The 19,716-nt window shown below is 37.8% G+C and overlaps 1 protein-coding gene across 8 annotated transcripts in view; it reads right to left on the bottom strand.

Annotated features, from left to right (window-relative positions):
- The window catches only part of ANK3 (ankyrin 3), a 706,927-nt gene that overhangs the window by 52,655 nt on the left and 634,556 nt on the right, over positions 1-19,716 (bottom strand). For all 8 annotated transcript variants that reach the window (XM_049855202.1, XM_049855203.1, XM_049855204.1 and 5 more), the window contains 5 exons: positions 6,006-6,217; positions 4,191-4,398; positions 3,091-3,187; positions 2,264-2,492; positions 1,452-1,577 (listed from right to left, as the gene is read on the bottom strand). In XM_049855202.1, coding sequence (XP_049711159.1) covers positions 1,452-1,577; positions 2,264-2,492; positions 3,091-3,187; positions 4,191-4,398; positions 6,006-6,217 — 872 coding nt within the window. The remainder of the gene's footprint in view (positions 1-1,451; positions 1,578-2,263; positions 2,493-3,090; positions 3,188-4,190; positions 4,399-6,005; positions 6,218-19,716) is intronic.

Below are 19,716 nucleotides of genomic sequence, written 5' to 3'. Positions count from 1 at the left end.
GGCATCACTGGGGGAGGAGGGGGGGTAAGGGGTGCAGACCGTACTGGGTGACACTGTCAGAGGGGTTGTCACTGAAATGGCTGTCTGTAAAATTTGTGTGCAGTGTCTCAGCAGAAATTATTTTTTATAATATCCCTGTAGTTTGTTGTAGCAACAAAAACATTTTTGATAAGCCCAGCTTACATGTATCAATATCATCTACAAGGCTAAAATTCTACGCAAATTACTTTTTGAATCTTCTAATTCACTCCAGTCAGAGCTGTCATTACCCAATCACAAGGATGCTTCGAATTACGTGGTTTCCTGTGCACACGCTACAAGCACACACTGTTGTTTTTGTTGCTACCAGTATTTTTGTATTTGCTGATTTTGTCAAATTTTGTGGTGTTTTAGCTACAAGACTGTGGTACTTAGTATCTGTGATCATGGATCAATATCTTTGAGAATGAAGCAGTAATTAAAGAAAAATCAAAAAGGCTTCTGCTCAGTTACTAATAATGTAATTCAACGTAGAAAGATTTTACAAAACAATTTTGTTAGTATTCATATAATCTAAGAAATATTACATTTAAGCAATTTACAACAATATTTATCACATATTCTATGATTAAAACTGATAATAAGCATTACTAAGGATTCTGTACGATCTGGTACAGGAAGAGGTCCTGGCGGGGGGGTGATACTATGAATTACTGCACTGGATGACACCACTTTCTCTAAGTGTTCCTGTCTCTGTAAGAATTAAGTGTGTTTGTTTTATAAAGCCCATCGGGAGGCAGGGAAGGTAAAGGGACGAGATGGCAATAACAATTACATGTCAGCCAGGGTGGTCACATTTAAACTCAGCAAGATTTAGAATGTCTGACTCCTAGCCTAAACATAGGATTGTTGTGTCTGCTTGTCTTATCCTGACAATCCATTCTATAGTCTGGGTTTTATGTATTTCCTTACTGCCTAATAATTTCTTTTGCTCACAGTCTAGTATACAGGCAGTTTTAATAACAACAGAAAACAATTAATAATAACTGTTGTCTTTTCTCCTGTTCCCCGAAAAGGAAGCGTTCTCCAGAATGTTCCTGGGTTCCATCAGAGATGAAACAAATACTAAATCTGGATTTCACTCATTACTTGCCTACTGAGCATTAACCAGGTACGATGCATTTTATTACCCTAGTTTGTTTGACCTTACAAACATTTGCTTAAACATCAATGATTAATTAGTAAGCTGTTTAGAAGGTAAAGACTATTTTTTACTAATTTTTTTTTTTTTTATAAAGCTTTAGTGGCTCGAAAGTACATTTGGGTAGAACTTGGACAAAATGTGACATTGTTCTTATGAGCTCAGGTTTGGTGGGATACATCGAACTTAACAAATCGTTAAAGCTTTAATAAATCATTATTCTTTAAGAGCATTTTCTTTTTCAATAGAATCTCTGTCGAAGATGACTTACTTTGATGGAAAATGGCAGTCTATTTTCTTTGAAAGAATAAAAGTTAAAAACAAGTTGCTGTCCTCCTTTGGTAAGTGGGGCCAGATTTCCGTAACAATCAACATAGATAGGTTTTCCTTCCAGAACCTTTTAGAGTAAAAGAAATACATAATTAATATTGAGTTGGAAGAATTCTGGAATTTTAAGCCACGTAACATTAAAAGACTGACATGTTTTTATATCACATTTGTCTATCGGGAAATTACTTCTGTGGTGCTGTTTGTTACCAAAAAAAAAAAAAAAAAAACTCCATTGGCTCACAATTCAGCAGTTGTGACTGGAAGCTCTATCATGGATATATACAAAACAGAATTACATATTTCTCTCTATTCTGGTAGTTTTAAGCATGTTTGAGAAAGTGCCTGACATCAATCACTTATTCATACAGACTCTGAAAGAATCTTCTTTACTGTTATAGTCGGAATCGACTCAACAGCAATGGGTTTGCTTAGATACTTACCTGTCTATGCAGGTGTTTTCCTTGAAAAAGAAAATAATGGACATGTATACAGGCAGTGACTATGAGAATAACTCAAACAGTCCCAGAAAAATGGAGATTATGATTTAGACTCATTAGTACTACATTTTAACCAACTGAAATAATCTCAAAGATACTTAAAACAATTTGAGAATGAATTTATAATGGATTTTTAAAATAAAAAATATAACCAATAATGTATTTGATAATTATAGTGAGTGCTGTTACGGTCTCAAAATAGAACCCCATATCTGGGTGATATAATTAACACGACTTGTTTTTGTGAACAGTGTACCTCAATATCTTTGCTTCTTGCAACTTCCTCAAAATTCTCTTGCTGCTCTAAAGTTTTGTCCACTTTGTCATCTGTCATGCAGAAACATCTCAGGCAGGATTCCACAGGATCGTTCATTTTGGCAAAAACAACAAACTTGGCCATATATGGTACACATATTAATTCTCTATACAGTTGCGTGGCTAATCCAACAGTTTCTAAAACTTGATGGCAGTCTGCAAGCCAAAACCTGAGAAAAACAAAAACAAAAGTATGAAAATGAAATGATTTAAAAGCCAAATCTTCAAAAAATTCACAACTAAAAAAATTAAAGTACTTAAGGGAACTACATAAAAATATTAACTTGTTCATATAAACAAACGAAAAGCAAAAATGTCAAACACAGGAACTCTGTGCTTATTATTTGATTATAATTTTCCTTAGGATTTTTTTCTCTTTCCTCTTCCATGTATTTCTTGCTCCCTTCTTACATATACCATGATAAGCCTTCCTTTCTACTCCCTACTTACCTATTTAATTTATGACTTTACCTTTGGAAGGAGCAAGAATTTTATGCGGAAAAATGGGAGACAAAGGAAAAGCCTATCAATTTTTATGAACTGCTAAGAACTTCCTGTTGGGAGGAGCAAGCTGGGCCCCTTATAGCTTCCTCTGAGAACTGGATAAAATGGCTTATACTCACAAATTTTAAATTTCTCAAGTAGGACCAGCCTCACCATCAAAATTAAAAAAAAAAAATCACACTGGTATTAAGTACAACAATTTTTACTTTTCAAAGGCAATAAAACTAATTCACCAGTGCTTTCTGAAATTCCTTATTTCCATACCTGGCTGAAACATTGGTTGTAAAGGAGACACAATCCTTTATAAACGTCAAAGGAGTCGTTCCTGTGATGTCTTCCCACTGAGCAGGTGAGGTGCCCCCTGAGAGAACAATAGCAGACATGTTGGCTTCATGATGGGGAGGTGCTCCTTGTCAAAGTTCCAGCATCATCCTGTTCTCCCTGCATAGCCAGTTACTTGCAAAACTTCAACACTTTCCATTTAGAGTTTAACTGACTTAGTGTGATCTCCTTGTAAGATATTACCAGCCATAAAAAAAAAAAATTACCTTTCTGATTGTTTGGATACTAACGAATGGCTTAAACTTGGGGCAACCACAATTTATAAGTACATCATGTAAGTGCAAAGATTTGTCATTTCAGATAGATAGGTAATTCACACATATTTTTATATAGGTAAGACTTTTAAAAAGGTTATGCAGCAGCTCATTTTGTACTGATTGAACCGTTTAATTTCCAGAGAGAAAGGGGTGGTAGTGGTGGAGGGAGGAATCAGCCATTAAAACCGACCCTTTAATAATCTTTTATTTTCAATTAAAAATCAGATTGAGTTAATCAAATGGTGGATTGATTTCTGGATTCTGGGCCCTTACCACAAGATGTAGTCTACTGGATTATACTGGTGAACAGAGTATGAGGATGATTTAATCATGTGCTCAACACTCTGTTACTACTGGTGCTCTGTGGGATCTCCATTTTCCCCAGAATCTATCCAATTTTCTGGCAGTCTAAAGGGTGTTATTGTTAGGTCCACTGCCTCTGTCTAGGTCACGGAGATATTACCTGAATGCTCCAGTTGATTCAAGGTATCTCGATAACCTTAAAAGGAGTCTATTACTGTTAACCTTAATAACAGAGAATGGGGGGAAAACGGTATCATCAAATTTTAAGAGAGTCATGAGATCAGCATCTTAAATAATTCCAGGGATAATAGAGATAAGATGACGGATAAGTAGCAAACATTTTTCTTCTCTCTTTTCTATTCTTATAATGTGGGCATGGGTGTGTCAAAGGTATTACGTCTCTGTACGGAATCCTTGCAAATGTTAGCATCAACAGAAAGTACAGCAGCGTCTTAACCAAACCTGTAATGCTACAGAGAAGGCGCAGATTGGGTGTGGTGTCCCCCTTGTACCCATTGGCTACGCCTTCTCCTGAAGGTGGAGGCACTGGAATGGTCATTGTGATTGGTTTATGGAATTTCCTTCTTCTTGGTTCCACAGTGACGATTGGACTAAATGTTGCTTTGTTTCCAAGAATCTTTTTCACAATTTCATCTGGAACAGGCTGGGCCTAGAGACAGAAAAAGAATTTTAAATGAAAGAGGATATTTTTCTTTAATCAGAAAATTGATTTTTTAAGTGAGAAGAAATGGGGGGGAAATAAAGAACAAAACAGCCAATAAAAAACATATCTTTCTTTATCCACTCTCACTCTTTCAGGAAGGGTTTTAAAAAAAAACAAAACAAAACCTCAACACTGGAGCTCTGGTGGCGCAATGGTTAAGTGATACAGCTGCTAACCAAAAGGTCAGCAGTTTGAATCCACCAGCTACTCCTTGGAAGCCCTGTGGGGCAGTTCTACTTTGTCCTATAGGGTCACAGTGAGTTGGGATTGACTCGACAGCAACGGTTATTTTTGTACGTTTATGCCGGCCCTAGTCAGCCTGAGTATTTCCCCAAAAGAAAAGGAAAGGCATCTGTTTGTGTGAAAGAGAGACTCAAATCTCACAGCAGAGAAGCCTCTTAGTCTAATTTTCCAAAGTAAAAGGACAATGAATACTGAATTCAGTATATTTTAACCTATGAAAAACATTCAATAACACAGCTCAAAGGCAACCCTGCCCATGAAAAAATTGAGGCTTTCAGAATTAAAACAAAAAGGCATTCAAAATTCCAAAGGACTTCAATTTTAATCTACCAGTCCTAACTTCTTTCTTTTGGTTTCTTCGCTATTTGATAAAATAACAGAGACCATGAAGGGTCCCCTTCATGGTCTCTTTAGCGATAACTGTTAACTGAAGGCCTTAGGGTAACCCACAAACCCACTGCCGTCAAGTCAATTCCGACTCATAGCGACCCTATAGGACAGAGTAGAACTGCACCATAGAGTTTCCAAGGAGCGCCTGGTGGATTCGAACTGCCGATCTCTTGGTTGGCAGCCGTAGTACTTAACCAGTACGCGACCAGGGTTTCTGGCCTTAGAGCACTCAGCTCTAAAAAGCCCAAAGGCTTCCTCAGGTATGAGAGTCCAGGCTCACAAGAACAGCATGGACTTTCAGTTAAACTACTGAAGTTAATTAACAACAAAAATTAACTTATTTTTCAGGTTATTTTCCTAATTCAATTAGAAAAAGAACTAGTTAAGATCTAACTGACATGAATAAATATAAGAAAAACCATTCTTTTTAATGTTTCCAGTCAGCTTTCTAAACCAAGTTTCAACCGGTTTGGATGTAAACAAGCATTTATGATTTCTTTAAGTCAAACCAAAACTTTGAGGCTTGCAAGTTTCACTATTTTTGATTTTTATGTGGCATATTATGTAGCAAACCAAATATGTCTTTTTTTTTAATTTGCTCTTTGTTGCTTTTGTTGCTCCATGTACTGAGACCAACAACTGTGGTTAAAAATATTATCTTTTATCAGACACCAAATGAGACTTTTAAACATAAAAACCCTAAAATATGTATATTATTTAATAGGTCACTAAGCTAATTTAGTGCTTTAACTTAGTACTTAAGCTAACGAGAACACTTTTCACTCAAACAAGATTAATGATTCCTAAAATTGCCTAACACATTATTTAGCAAAATCATTAAGAGTGAGTTATGACGACTTTTTGCAGAGCAGAACATGCTCTATACGTATACCAAGGAAAACAGCTTTTGTGACCATTACCTGGAGGCCCACTCGAATTCTTTTGGTTAAGGCACCCTCTGGGAAAGATGCCTGGACAAGGGGCACTGTGGTACTGCTCAGAATTCCACCTTCAGGACCGATCTGGTTGCTTTCCTGCTTGATCCGTGAAACGACGGCAAAATACTGGGGGAAATCCTTAGTAATAATCCTGCAGATACGCTTTTTCCCTAACTCCTCTGGGCTATCAAGTTCTGAAAAGACAAATAAATGAAAAAGCAATGAGAATAAGCTTATGCACAGAACACCTTGGAGCAAGCTGATATGTAATTTAGAAAGTCAAGATTGTTTATATTCAACAGTATAAGCAGACTTTATGATAAAGAGAAAACTAAATGACCTTAAGATTGTATTAAGTTTGGTAAAAATATTATAAAGCTTTTCATATACAGTGTTTGTAGGAAAATACCTTTACTATGGAGAAATAAATTGGCATTTTACCATATATGGATGAATTTCCACTCTTCAATACCTCATTCTGTAGATTATGAAATCTGCCCTCCAGCTGCCAAAAGTAGGAAAAAGTCAGAAAGAAGTGGGACCTCACAAAAAAGTGAGTAAGGACTTAAGTGTCTCTGAAAGGTTCCAGAATGGAATTTAAAAACCTTTCAAATGTTTTTTACCCAAATGACTAGAATCATTATCGCCAATATCTTTCTGCCCACTAATAGGCCGTATACATCAAACTCAACGTATCTACAAATGACCACTTTCCTTCCCTCAGTCCATCTCCACATCTGCTTCTTCCCCTGTAGTCCTGACACTGTAGAAGCACTACAATTTGCCCAGTTCTCCAGTCTAATAGTTTTGACTCATTTTCCCTCATACTTAACAGTACAAGTCCAAACCAAAGCAAAGCAAACCAAACCCAATGCCATCGAGTCGATTCTGACTCAGTGACTCTACAGGACAGAGTAGAACTGCCCCATAGGGTTTCTGAGGAGCAGCTGGGGGATTTGAACTGCCAACCTTTTGGTTAGCAGCTAAGATCTTAACCATTGTGCCATCAGGGCTCTGATAAAAGTCCAGTTGGTTCTATTTTGGAAATGGCTTTATTCAGGCCTTTTTATGGCTTGCCTGGATTACTGAGACCACCTCCCAGCCATCTACCCACCATTCTCCTCCCCTTACTCCAGTCCATCCCTCACAGTGCAGCCAGATGGATCCTCTTTTTAAAGCCTTTTTTAATGAAGAATTCTGGTAGGCTTAACGGGAATGGGGAATGGGAACGACTCATTTTAAAAATCATATGGAATAGTAAGTATCTGAGACTTGCCAGGAACATTTTGAAAAAGGGAGTTTGTGAGAGAATTTGTCTTATATGATATTAAAACTTATTTAGAAGTACCATAATGAAACTGTATGGTACTGATGTAAGACTAGATAGGAGGACAAGAATATGTTCGAGTTTATATTTGCATACATATACGCACATACACACACATATATACTGTATATACATAGATATATAGGGGACAAGAATATGTTCGAGTTTGTATTTGTATACATATACGCACACACACGTACTGTATATACGTAGATATATGGGGGACAAGAATATGTTCAAGTTTATATTTGTATAGATATACGCACATACACATATATACTGTATATACATAGATAACACATACATACTGTATATACGTAGATATATAAGGGACAAGAATATGTTCGAGTTTATATTTGTATACATATACACACACACACAAACTGTATATATGTAAGTCAATATATTTTTACTTTTATATATGTTATGTATCTAAAGTAACATATTCAAATTAGATTCACATACTTAAATTTCAAATCAGTGGAGAAGAGAGTTTTTTTTTAAAAATGGTACTGACATAATTGAAAATCTACTTTGAAGAAAACAAAGCTAAATCACTACCTCTTGCCATATATAAATAAAAATTCCGGTTGGAGAAGACTTAACTACTTTCAAAAATAAAAATATTACAAAAAACTCAGGTGAATTTAGCCTTGGGTAGGAGAGGTTTTCCTAAATAAAACTGGTAACCCAGAAGTCTCTAGGTGGTTTTACATAAAAATAAAAAGCTTTACATGCAAAATGCAGTAAACTTGAAAGACAAAAGGCAGACTGTGGAAGACAGCAGCACACATGACAAATACAGCATTAATACGCTCAATTCCAAGAGCAGCTACTAGTAGATGAGAAGATAACAAACAAGCCAATAGACAATGGGTAAATGTTATAAACAGGCAATTCACAGAAGCAGAGAAATGACCAGTAAAACTTATTAAACGTTCAAACTTGATCATGTATATGGAAATGCCAATTAAAAGGAGATATGACCTCCCTCCACACATACTTCCTCTGATTAGCTAAACCTAAAAAGAATATCTTGTTCAGAGAAAGATTCGAGAGAGCAGGTGCTTTCATTCATTGCTGATGGAGTGTGAGCAACAATAATCCTTTGAGAAAGTAATCCTGCATCATTTATTCAAAATGGAAATGCACCTACCCTTGGACTGAGCAATCCCACCTTACGACGTCTTTCCTACAAAGGTACGAACAGCAGCATTGCTTGTAGTGATACAAGCTTGAAACAAGCACACGTCCATCAGTAAGGAAATGGATTAGTTACGTAAGTCATGGTATATCCACACTCTTGACTTTCCTGCAGCTATTTTTTTTTTTTTTATTAAATAGGGTAATTCCAATTCATTTGCAAAATATTTACTGAGGGCCCACAACACATAGGCACTGTTCTAGGCACTGGCAATACAGCAGAGAGCAAATGTAAGTCACTTCTCACGTGGGACTACTGCTGTTATGGGAGGTTGGGGCGGGGGACAGAGAGGTGCACTCACCACTAAACAAATGTTTATAAACAGGCAAAATAAACTGAGGTGAGGGGATAAAGTTCTCATTTAAATAAAGATGATCAGGAAAGACTTCTCTGAGGAAGGAAGTCAGACAGATAGCAACTGACCAATATAAATATATGAAGTGGGGCAAGAAGCAAGATGCTGACCGATGTGTGTAGTGTGATTCTCTCTGGGGGAAAAAGTAGCCTGCACATGTTTGTAAATTTTTAAAAGAGAAATTTGTAGAAGAAACATTTTAGGCTGTTAGCACTGGTTACCTCAAAGAGATGGGAAATGAAGTTGGGTGGGTGGGGTGGGGTGGAGAGGGGAGGTGAGAAAAATGTGGGGATGAGGCATTACTGCCTTTGGGTTTATATAGTTTTGATTTTGTTATAAAATGAAGGGAAGATTCCCAAACTTAGAGGGTATTTTTGTTTTGTTTTCTATTGCTCACGTAAGTCTTTCTTTCTCTCTCTGATACATATGGCACACATCCTACGGCCCCTTAGCTATTAACATGTCTGCCTCTTTTATTATACATGTGTGCGGCTCAGATCATGGTTTGTTCCAAATGAAACTATGAAGCATGGCCAAATGGATCATTAGATAATTGTATCAAAGTGGTTGGCTTCTCATTTTACTGATCGACCATTGATCTTTGAGATGGGATGGCCAAATGAATTGTCAAGAAGGAGAAAAATAGGTTTAACCGCGATCAGAAGTGGAACTGGAATTTTGTTTCCTAATCATTCTCTTCGCCTGTGCCCTATTCAAACCTAAGCACCAGATCCCTAGAGAAAGGAAAAAAAACCCCAAAAACCCAGAAAAAGGTAAAGAGTTACACAAAAGAAGGATTAGTTATAGAAAAACAGGTCTGAAGGAGTTTTAGTAATTATAGGAAATAAAAGTTTTCCATAAAAAAGGGATATATTTTCCTTTTCATGATTTGAGTATCTGAGTCTGCATTTCCAGAGTTCATAATTAATATTTCAACCAAGAAAGTCCAATTTGTTTAAATTACTGTACAATACAATACCATCATCAGCTAAGTTTTTTTCACTTCAGCCTCAAGCTTGTCATTATGTTCTTCAGAAATGGCTTAGGACTCCTTAGAGTACAAGCAATTTACGAAGACTGCCGTGAAATTTGTATCCTTCAAACGAAAGAGATTTCCTAACTCTGCCTATGGCAAGTTGTGTATCCTGTGAGTATGAACTTTGCTCAGAATCAGGCCGGAACCACCAGAGGGAGTGAGGCATCTTTCAGGAGCCCTGGTGACTTCGTGGTTAAGAACTTGACTGCTAACTAGGAGGTCAGCACCAGTCACTCCTTGAAAACCCTATGGGGCAGTTCTACTCTGTCCAATAGGATCGCTATGAGTCAGAGATGACTTGATGGCACCTACAAACAACAACATAGGAATATACACTTCCTAGCTGTTTGTGTGTTCATGTTGTAGGTATGTGCACGTATACTGATGTAGATTTGACAGAGAAAGAGCTGCCTCGCCCCTACAGCAATGGACTGGAAGGGACTGCCACTTTGTTTACTGGATATGGCCTGGCCACACGCACACTGTATTACCTTTAATAAGTCATTAAAACCACCCCAAATATCAAGTGCAGAAGTACATCTCAGATGCAGCAGAGGAGTGGTAAACGAAGCAGCTTGGATTTCAAGCTATATAAACGGCAAAGGTCCCAGGAGACACTCCACACCCAATTTCTGACGTCTTTTACGACGTTCCACTCCTCTGCTACGTCTGAGATGTACTTGTACACAGATGCCTAGGTTTCCCTTGTGGGAACCGATTCAGTAGGCCTGGGCTGCAGCCTGGGAGTTTTGTTTTCACACTCTGTTCAGGTGACTTCATGACTTTGTATCTTGGGAAACCAGATCTTAGTGTACCTGCCTTAAAACTTCAGAACTCATATCCTTTAAAACATGACATAATGTTTGAAAACTGACAGGGTTCAAGAGGAAAAAAAGTTTATGGGGCAACAAAAAAATACCCATTACCTTTTAAGGATTTTGTTTTTTTAAAAGGATATACTAGAACTACTCTACAGCTACAAAATTAAAGGAAAAAAAGGGCATAAGGTGCTATAGGGTAACAAACATAAGATTAAATATAAGAGCTTCTTACCTTTCAGGGTGATTCATAATGCCTTAGGCTACGAAAAGACCCTGAAATTTCTCTCTGTCTGCCTTTTTTTTAAATCTGTTACTAATAAAGCTTTCAAGATAAGATTAAAGGGAAAAGAGAAGTGAGCTGTGAAAGAGGTAGTTGTGGCCAGAAGGAAGGTTTAAAATGAACACTTACCGAAGGTCTACCTTGTGGCAGGTCAATTATTTTTTAACCCATATAGCATTTTGGTGAGGCAGGTATCTGAGGTTCAGAGAGGTTAAGTGACTTGCCAAGCTTTGCTTGTCAGTTAAAGATCTGAGATTAGAACCTAGTCCAGCAAGGGGGAAAAGAAATGAAGGCCCACAGGTATGGTCTTTAGCCACTATTTAACACAGCGCCTTTGCAGACTGCCTGGCACACAGACGGTGGTTGATAAGTGGGTAAGTAATGAAGAGATTTGCAAATACCATGGTCCAAAAGGTGACATGACTTCTTACTGGCCCATTTTATGAACTGAGAACTCTGATTACAGTGGCACTTTCTGCTGCCCAACAGATAGAAGCTAATATTCTATCAATTTCTTGTCTCATTGATTAATGACAAATTTCTTAAGCACCTTGTGACTCATTTAGTTTATTTGTGAAAGGTGGGACATAATTCTCTGTAGCTGCAGTTTTGCAACAGGGAAATAGGGACAATTAAATGGTTTGCAAATATAAAGGGCACGGTGAACATAATAACAGGAAGAATAAATAACAGGATTGAAGTCATGTTTTGACTAAATGAGCTACTCTTACAGCTTTCAAATGATCCTGATTAGTTTCGCCTTCCTCTGACATGCATGTGAATAAATGTCTCAATAACTTGGTCAAATGAGACCATGATCGTCTCTTCTGTATGAAATTAGGTTTCTGAAGGCTGTTTGTGATTTGGTCAGTTTTGAGTGTGAATAATCTATAGAAAGAATATGACCTCAAGTGTTTCACAAAGGGCTGATTTTTATGTCTAAGGTTTAATATCTAGTCAGGTGAATGCTCTGCTCAGCACTCCTCTCTAAGAATTTGATATTCAGGGATGGAAAAAATTGGGATTCTTAGAATGTTAGAATTCAAAAGGGCAAATTAGCTAGTATGTGTTTGTGGAAAGTCACTGGAGACATGCGCTTTGGATTCAAATCCAACGTTGAACTTGAGAACTTCAGCAAGTTCCTTAACTTCTCTAAGCCCTGTGTTCCTCCATCTATCAGATCGGGATAGGAAAAGCTTCCTCTGAATGGATAGGAGAAATTAATGACATAAAACTACCCAGCACAGTTCTATCAACTTAATAAATTAGAAAGGTCACTCATTCTTTCCAAAGTCACACAGGTTTGGAGGAGAAGGCTAGGGCTAGCAGGTAGCAGATCTAAGATAAAACACATGTTGAATTTTTTTTTTTTAAACCATCACACTGTCTCTGCTTTGTATAAATCTGAACTGCTACCATTACACTTTCATTCAATTAAAAAAAAAAAAACCTTCACCTGCTACAGAAAATTAAATATCAGGTAAACTGGGGAAAATTAAGAAAAGATAAATCTATAGTGCTCAACATAGCTGTAGAGTATGTACAACAACAGAGCCCCTGTGATAGTCTCTCTGAAATATTTCAGAAAATTATAGACATTCCTCTCTCTGGAATTAAAGTTCAGCTCCCTATGAATATGCAACTCCTGTAACAAACCCACCCAAAGCGTTACAGGACAAAAAAGAGATCAAATGATATCCTTGACGTAAGCACATAGGTACCTTTACAATGTTTTAAAGCTTTTTATTTGGTAATAGTAATAGATTCACAAGAAGGTACAAAGGTAGTATACCGAGGTCCCATGTACCTTTACAATTTTAGTAATTTAATTCACGTTCTCATTCAATTCTGGCATCTGCTTTATAGCTGTCTGGATCAACTTCATTTTACATCATTCATTACCTCGGGTCTGAACCTTTTTTGTTATCCAGATCTGCACAATGCATTAAGTGCTGATGGTATAGGATATGTGGAAATGATGATTATACCTCTTGTTTTACCCTTCAGTTTTAGCAATCCATATAATTTCCGACAAGCCCGTATTTTAAAGGTTATTGTTAAAAACCAGAACTTCTAACCATTATGTGCTTATGAGGTGCTATAAAAAATCCCAAGAAATGTGACTTTTCTTAACTTTACTTTCTATGTTTATGAGATTACTTTGTACTCTGTGTGACCAACCTTGTCCCAGAGCCTCCCCCAGCCTTCCCCTCTCCATTTGGTTGTGGCCTCGCTTTTCTCAGAAAGTTGCTGCTTTCCATGCCACCCAAAGACACCTTGGGTACAGGTCACTAGATTGTGGAAGTGTGTCTCCAAAAGTGGGGTACATTTACCTGAATACAGGTCATTCATTTCTGCATTCATTCAACAAATTATGATGAAGTGATAGCTCTGTGCCAAGAGCTATTCTATGTCCTGGGCATAACCAGGTCAGAACCAGTCCTTGCCACCATGGACTTTATAGTCCACTACAGACGACAGAAGAATTCAAGGCTGCATGTCACAGAAGACAACAGGCCAGGTGCTGTAGATGTCCTTACCAGGGGGATCTAACTTAGTCCATGATGGCAGACTGTAGTGGGCTGAATGGTGACCCCCTAAAAGCTATGCCCATGTCCTAATCCCTAGAATTTATGAATGTGACCGTATTCGGAAAAAAGGGTCTTTGTAGATGTAATTAAATTAAGGATCTTGAGATGAGGTTATCCCAGATTATCTGGGTGGGCCCTAAATCCAATGACAACTGTCCTTATAAGAGACACACAGAGAAGACAGAGAGGAAAAGGCCATGTAAAGATGGGCATAGACTGGCGTGAGCGGCCACGAGCCAAGGAATGCCAACAGCCACCAGAAGCTAGAAAAGGCAAGGAAGCATTCTACCCTCGAGCCTAACCTAGAAACCTAGTGCCGACACCCTGATTTCAGAATTCTGGCCTCTAGAACTGCAAGCCACTCCATTTGTGTATTACTAGTTATGGAAATCCTAGGAAATTAATATACAGATAAAAGCCTTGTTTTCTCTGCATTTGCTTCTTAATGTTTTTCCCACAAAATTCTTCTAGATTTGCTTATTCTTCCATTAGTGCAAATAAAAAGATATTGCTTTCAGGCCATGAATCCCATTATATCACTTTCTTCAACCCCTTGTTTAAGCTGTTACTACATGTAGGCAAAAAGAACAATCACCAAACAATATAATCCTATTTTTATAATTTATAAAACATATATAATGTTTTAAAGTCAAATGCCAAGAAGCCCAGGGTGTGCAGCATATACAAGTACACTGAACTCCAGGGGGCCTGGACCTGCTGTATCTGACACACTGACTGCCCTAGTCAGCAGACAGAGGGTAATAGAAGCTGGTGCCCAAAACCCCAGACCTCTTCACTGCCCTCAGAGAGCTAAGAGCCCCACTCTGCTTGACATGTGGGACAGGGTGTCTGGTGTCATTATTATGACCCCACTAAAGTTCCATAACGTGGTCACCTGCTAACAAAAAGGCTGGCAGTCTGAATCTACCAGCTGCTCCTTGGAAGTCCTATGGGGCAGTTCTACTTTGTCCTATAGGGGCGCTATGAATCAGAACTGACTGGACGGCAGTAGGTTTGGTTTTTCGTTTTCGAAGTTCCATAAAAACGTATAATAGCTGGCAAATCCGTACCCACAGACACCTATAAAACTTGGCTGTATTAATTAATGCTCATTTGCTTTGGTCCAATTTTCATTTCCTAATTATTTGGGGTGAGGAGATTGTCCCAGTATAGTTTCCTTTCCTTTTGCAATGTGATGGTCATTGTTCAACTGATTTAAAATTCCAGTTTTATGGCAATGGACTGAAAGCAAGTTCATATTTAGTTATGAGCTTATGAACAGTTTTGGTATGCCTTTTTTTTTGCACCCCAGCCACAATTCTGATTTGGTTAAGTTCAACTTTTATTTTCTTTTTTGGAATTCTTCTAAACTGTTGCTAGATTTCCCCAACAGATGGTGCTGTGTCTAGCATAAAGCTACACATTTCACTTTTCAGCACTCATCTGCTCCTACAATCAGACTTGACACATAAAGATTACTATTTGTCTCATGGCTGATAAATTAAAAACAAGTACGTTAAATCCAAATGGATCATAGTGGTAATTTCTAACTAAGAACCTGTTTCTAAAGTCCTGTTGATCTAGTTAGATAATAAATTAAGGAAATTTTATTTTCTGTTACGTAACATTACAAGCGCCGATTTGGCTTTTCTGCTTCAGTTGACAATAAAACCACAGTATAATTATTTAATCTAAAATACATGACCTTTAAAGCCTCATATGCTCTCATCTGAAAGTTAAGCAATGAAATGTGAAAGAATATTTACCTAGGATTATAAAATTAAGTTCAGAGAATGTGAGCAACATTTTGTTCTAACACAGCGATTGAAATTTTAGAATTGTAGCATAATTCCTATGTCCTCAAAGCCTTCTGTGCAATACTTGGGTAGCCATGATTTTGATTTAAAACTTAAATATGTAGAATAAAGTCTACACACTGTCCAGAGAAGTCCTGTCTAGTAGAAATATAATGTAAGCCACCTATGTCATTTTACATTTCCTGATAGACACAACACAAAATTTACCAAAAAAAAAAAAAGGTGAAATTACTTTTAATCATGTTTTATTTAACCTAACGTATTTAAAATATGGAGCCGATGTAATTTTTTTTTTTGTATTAAATCTTCCAAATCTGGTGTATTTTACGTAGGCAGCACATCTCAGTTTGCACCAACCCCACTTCAAGTCCTTGACAGTCACATGGAGCTAGGGGCTAGTGTACTGGACGGTGCGGGACCGGGACATTTCTCAGGCTCTCCAATTTCTAACTTAAGGTCCTCTAAGGAGGCAGGATTCTTCTACCAGTAATGGTCCCAGGTTCAGTGTAACTGCAAACTGCAAAACACCCCTTAGGATCTGACTTTGGAGACGTAACTTTACACATGTTCAATTAAACTTCGTAATTAAGATTTTTAAGTTTAACTAAAGTAAGGTTTAAGGAGCCCTGCTGGTGCGGTGGTTAAAGTGCTCCACTGCCAACCAAAAGGTCAGTGGTAGGTGCCCACCAGCTGCTGCAGAGGAGAAAAATGTGGCACTCTGCTTCCATAAAGATTTACAGCCTTGGAAATCCTATGGGGCAGTTCTACTCTGTTCTACAGGGTCGCTATGAGTCAGAATCAACTCATAAAGTTTTAATTAAACTTTCAATGCGGATTCAGTTTGGTGCACTTTAAGGTGATGTTTTTGGAGGAGGGAGATGAATGTTTGTTTGTGTTTTTTTGTAATGTCTTTTTGTCTGCTTAGGACAAATAAGCTAACCAGTGTTAGAATAAAACGCACATCTGCTGCCCGAGAGAAAAGTTGCTCCTGCCACATGACACTTTAGAGGCAGTGACAGGTTCTTTACACCCAGAGCAAGTGTCCTCTGTGTCCTTCTAGCCTCTTACTTCAATAGAGCTTTACTAATGTGCTTGCTCTATTAGCATAACCGTTGATGCTTCCGTCCCTGGGCTTGCAGTAATAGAAATAATTTAGTTCCACCTTATTTTGCAATTATAATTTTTCCTGAATACACACGGTATCCTTTTGAGTCATTAGGAACTAAGAGGGCACCTGGATTAGTAATGGAAAATTAAATTGCAGCTGACATTTGTGTGACATTTTTATTCTACACAAAACATCCTTCATTTGAGAACACACAGAAGTGAAGGAGTATTGTAGAAACACATACAACTAGATTTAGGATCAGAAGTCCAGAATTTGGAAGTCTAGACCTATTACTATTTCTTGACTGGATGGTGCTGATAGGGTATCTCTGCCATCAGCTGTGAGCAGGGCTTCCACTAGCCCATATGGTGTCTGGGTGCAATTTAAAAAAGCGTGCCCATTTCGGGTGGACACAACCCTGTAGGTCCATTTCTTAGCAACCAGACTGTAGTGTTCAACAACTCAAAAGAAGAGTGCCCCTTTATCCTGCAGGCAGGTGTGAGGACAGTTTGGCAAATGGAAGAGACAGGATTTTAGCTGTCACTTGTCTTCTTAGCCAGGAGCCTCTGCTTAAAGCCCAGCCTGAATACTGTACCTGGCAGCCATGACTATGACTAACTTTGATTGAAGCGTTCTCAACAGTAGGTATCACACTAAGCACTTTACATATACTAACTCATCTATTCCTCATTTTCTCTGTTTATCAGAGAAAATATTGAAGTTGTCAAGGATTTCATTTTACTTAGATCCACAATCAATGTCCATGGAAGCAGTAGTCAGAAAGTCAAACAAATCTGTGGCAAAATACCTCTTTAAAGTGTTTAAAAAAATGCAAAGATGTTACTTTGAGGACTAAGGTGTGCCTGACCAAAGCCATGGTATTTTCAATTGCCTCATATACATGCAAAAGCTGGACAATTAATAAGGATGACCTAAGAAGAACTGACGTCTTTGAATACTGAATAGTGAATATACCATGGACTGCCAGAAGAATGAACGAAATCTGTCTTGGAAGAAGTAGAGTCAGAATGCTCCTTAGAAGAAAGGACAGCTATACTTCGTCTCATGTACTTTGGACATGATATCAGGAAGGGCCAGTCCCTGGAGAAGAACATCATGCTTGGTAAAGTAGAAAGTAGAGGGTCAGGAAGAGAGAGGAGAACGTTCATTGAGATGGACTGACTCAGTGGCTGCAACAATGAGCTCAAACATAGCAAATGATTATGAGGATGTTGCAGAACTGGGCGTTGTTTCCATCTCTTCTACACAGAGTTGCTATGCGCCAGAGCTTAACGGATGGCACCTAACAACAACATTCCTCATTAACTGCCTATGAGGTACATAATATCATTCTCACTTTACAGATAAACCAAGGTTTAGAAAGACTGAGTGCTTAGTTAGGGTCATACAACTAGTAAACGGTGGAGCCAGGATGGGAATTCCAGTCTATGTGACTTCCACAGATCATGATCTTAACCAGTACATTGTACTGGGCAAACTATCTCCCTGTTGAACTTGTCTTTCCTTGGAGTTAGTGTAATGATGACATTTGATCATACACATGGAAAGACTCTGCAACTTTTAAATACTATAAAGCCATAAACTGATCTTTACAATTGCATTGTTTAGTAAAAATTAGCAAAATGAATCTTAAATACTTGGGTTTTAAGATTTCCAGAGAACAGCACGCAACAGAACTGGTTATAAAAGCACACAAAGTTCATTATGGAAAAGGGGGATTGAAAAGGAAACATGTACAATAAGACAGACATTATCAAGGGTCAGTTACCATACATGAAAGATAAAATGTTAATTATGAACTAGGGAAATTAATAAACCAAACCAAATCCATTGCTGAGGGGTCAAATCTGGCTCATAGCAACCCTATAGGACAGAGTATAACTGGCCCATGGGGTTTCCAAAGAGCGGCTGGTGGATTCCAACTGCTGACCTTTCGGTTAGCAGCTGAGCTCTTAACCACTGTACCACCAAGGCTCCCAGGGAAATTAACAGGTTAAATAAAATAATGACAGAACAATTTTTCCCTCTTTAAGGATATCTTGAGATATAGGGTCACTTTTATTTCATGTGCTATTTTTATTTTGTTAATAAACACCTATCTAGAAACATAAAAAGGGATGGGAACAGAGTGGAGATGGCAGACCAAACCCATTATTGTCAAGTTGATTCCGACTCATAGCAACCCTACAGGACAAAGTAGAACTGCCCCACAGAGCTTCCAAGGAATGCCTGGTGGATTCGAACTGCTGACCTTTTGGTTAGCAGCCGTAACACTTAACCACTACACCACCAGGGTTTCCAGAGATGGCAGAAGAACATAAAAATATGAAACCTCCTAAATTGTGCTTATACTCTCTCCCTACTAGAACTCTGACTGGTTGGACTGTCAAGGAAGAAGATGGGTTGATTTTTTTTTAAAGACAAAGAAGAGTTGATTTTTACTTTTGCCCTTCTTTTTGGAGAGACGTTCCAAAGGAATGAAGGACCTCTGGGGACAGAAGGCTGATGATAAGTGGGGCTTCAGCTTGGTATAAAGTCTGAGCTTCAGTTACAAAATGTGTGTAGTGGTTCCTTTGTTTTTATTACTTTTAAATTGAACATAGGAAGAAAACCACTGTGTCTTGAAAACTTTAGTCCTCACTTTTGCTCTAGCGGCCTCTAGTGGTTGGTTCTTTAAACCTAGAAGTATTTATATTGCGTTTTAATTCTCTAAAACGGAACAAAAGTTTATCTGGTCTTTAAAAATGTAGCAAAGAAATTCTATTTCCAAGATAACATGTAGAATCACTGTTTCTTTAAAAAGCCTGACAAACATTCTCGGTGTTTTGGCCATCATTTATCTAACCAATGCTATGGCTAATTTCTATTTGTAAACGATTTATTAAAAACAGAATGAGACATGTCAGCACGAAATCAAGAAGTCTGTACCATAAATAAAGTTAAAAATTTTTTAAAAATTCTGTTTCTATCTGACAGGACATGCTATATATAACGTGTACTCAAAAATGAAAAATAGATTCTTAAAATAGTCAATGTTCTTGCTAGAAATGTACTTTCCAATAAGGTAGCCACTGGCCACATGTGGCTATTTGAAATTAGTTAAGGTTAAACAAAATAAAAAATTAGCTTCTTT

The sequence above is a fragment of the Elephas maximus genome, chromosome 16 (assembly GCF_024166365.1).
Source record: "Elephas maximus indicus isolate mEleMax1 chromosome 16, mEleMax1 primary haplotype, whole genome shotgun sequence".
NCBI classification, from domain to species: domain Eukaryota; kingdom Metazoa; phylum Chordata; class Mammalia; order Proboscidea; family Elephantidae; genus Elephas; species Elephas maximus.
The sequence above is the reverse complement of the archived record's forward strand: the minus strand, read 5'-3'. Positions and strand labels throughout refer to the sequence as shown.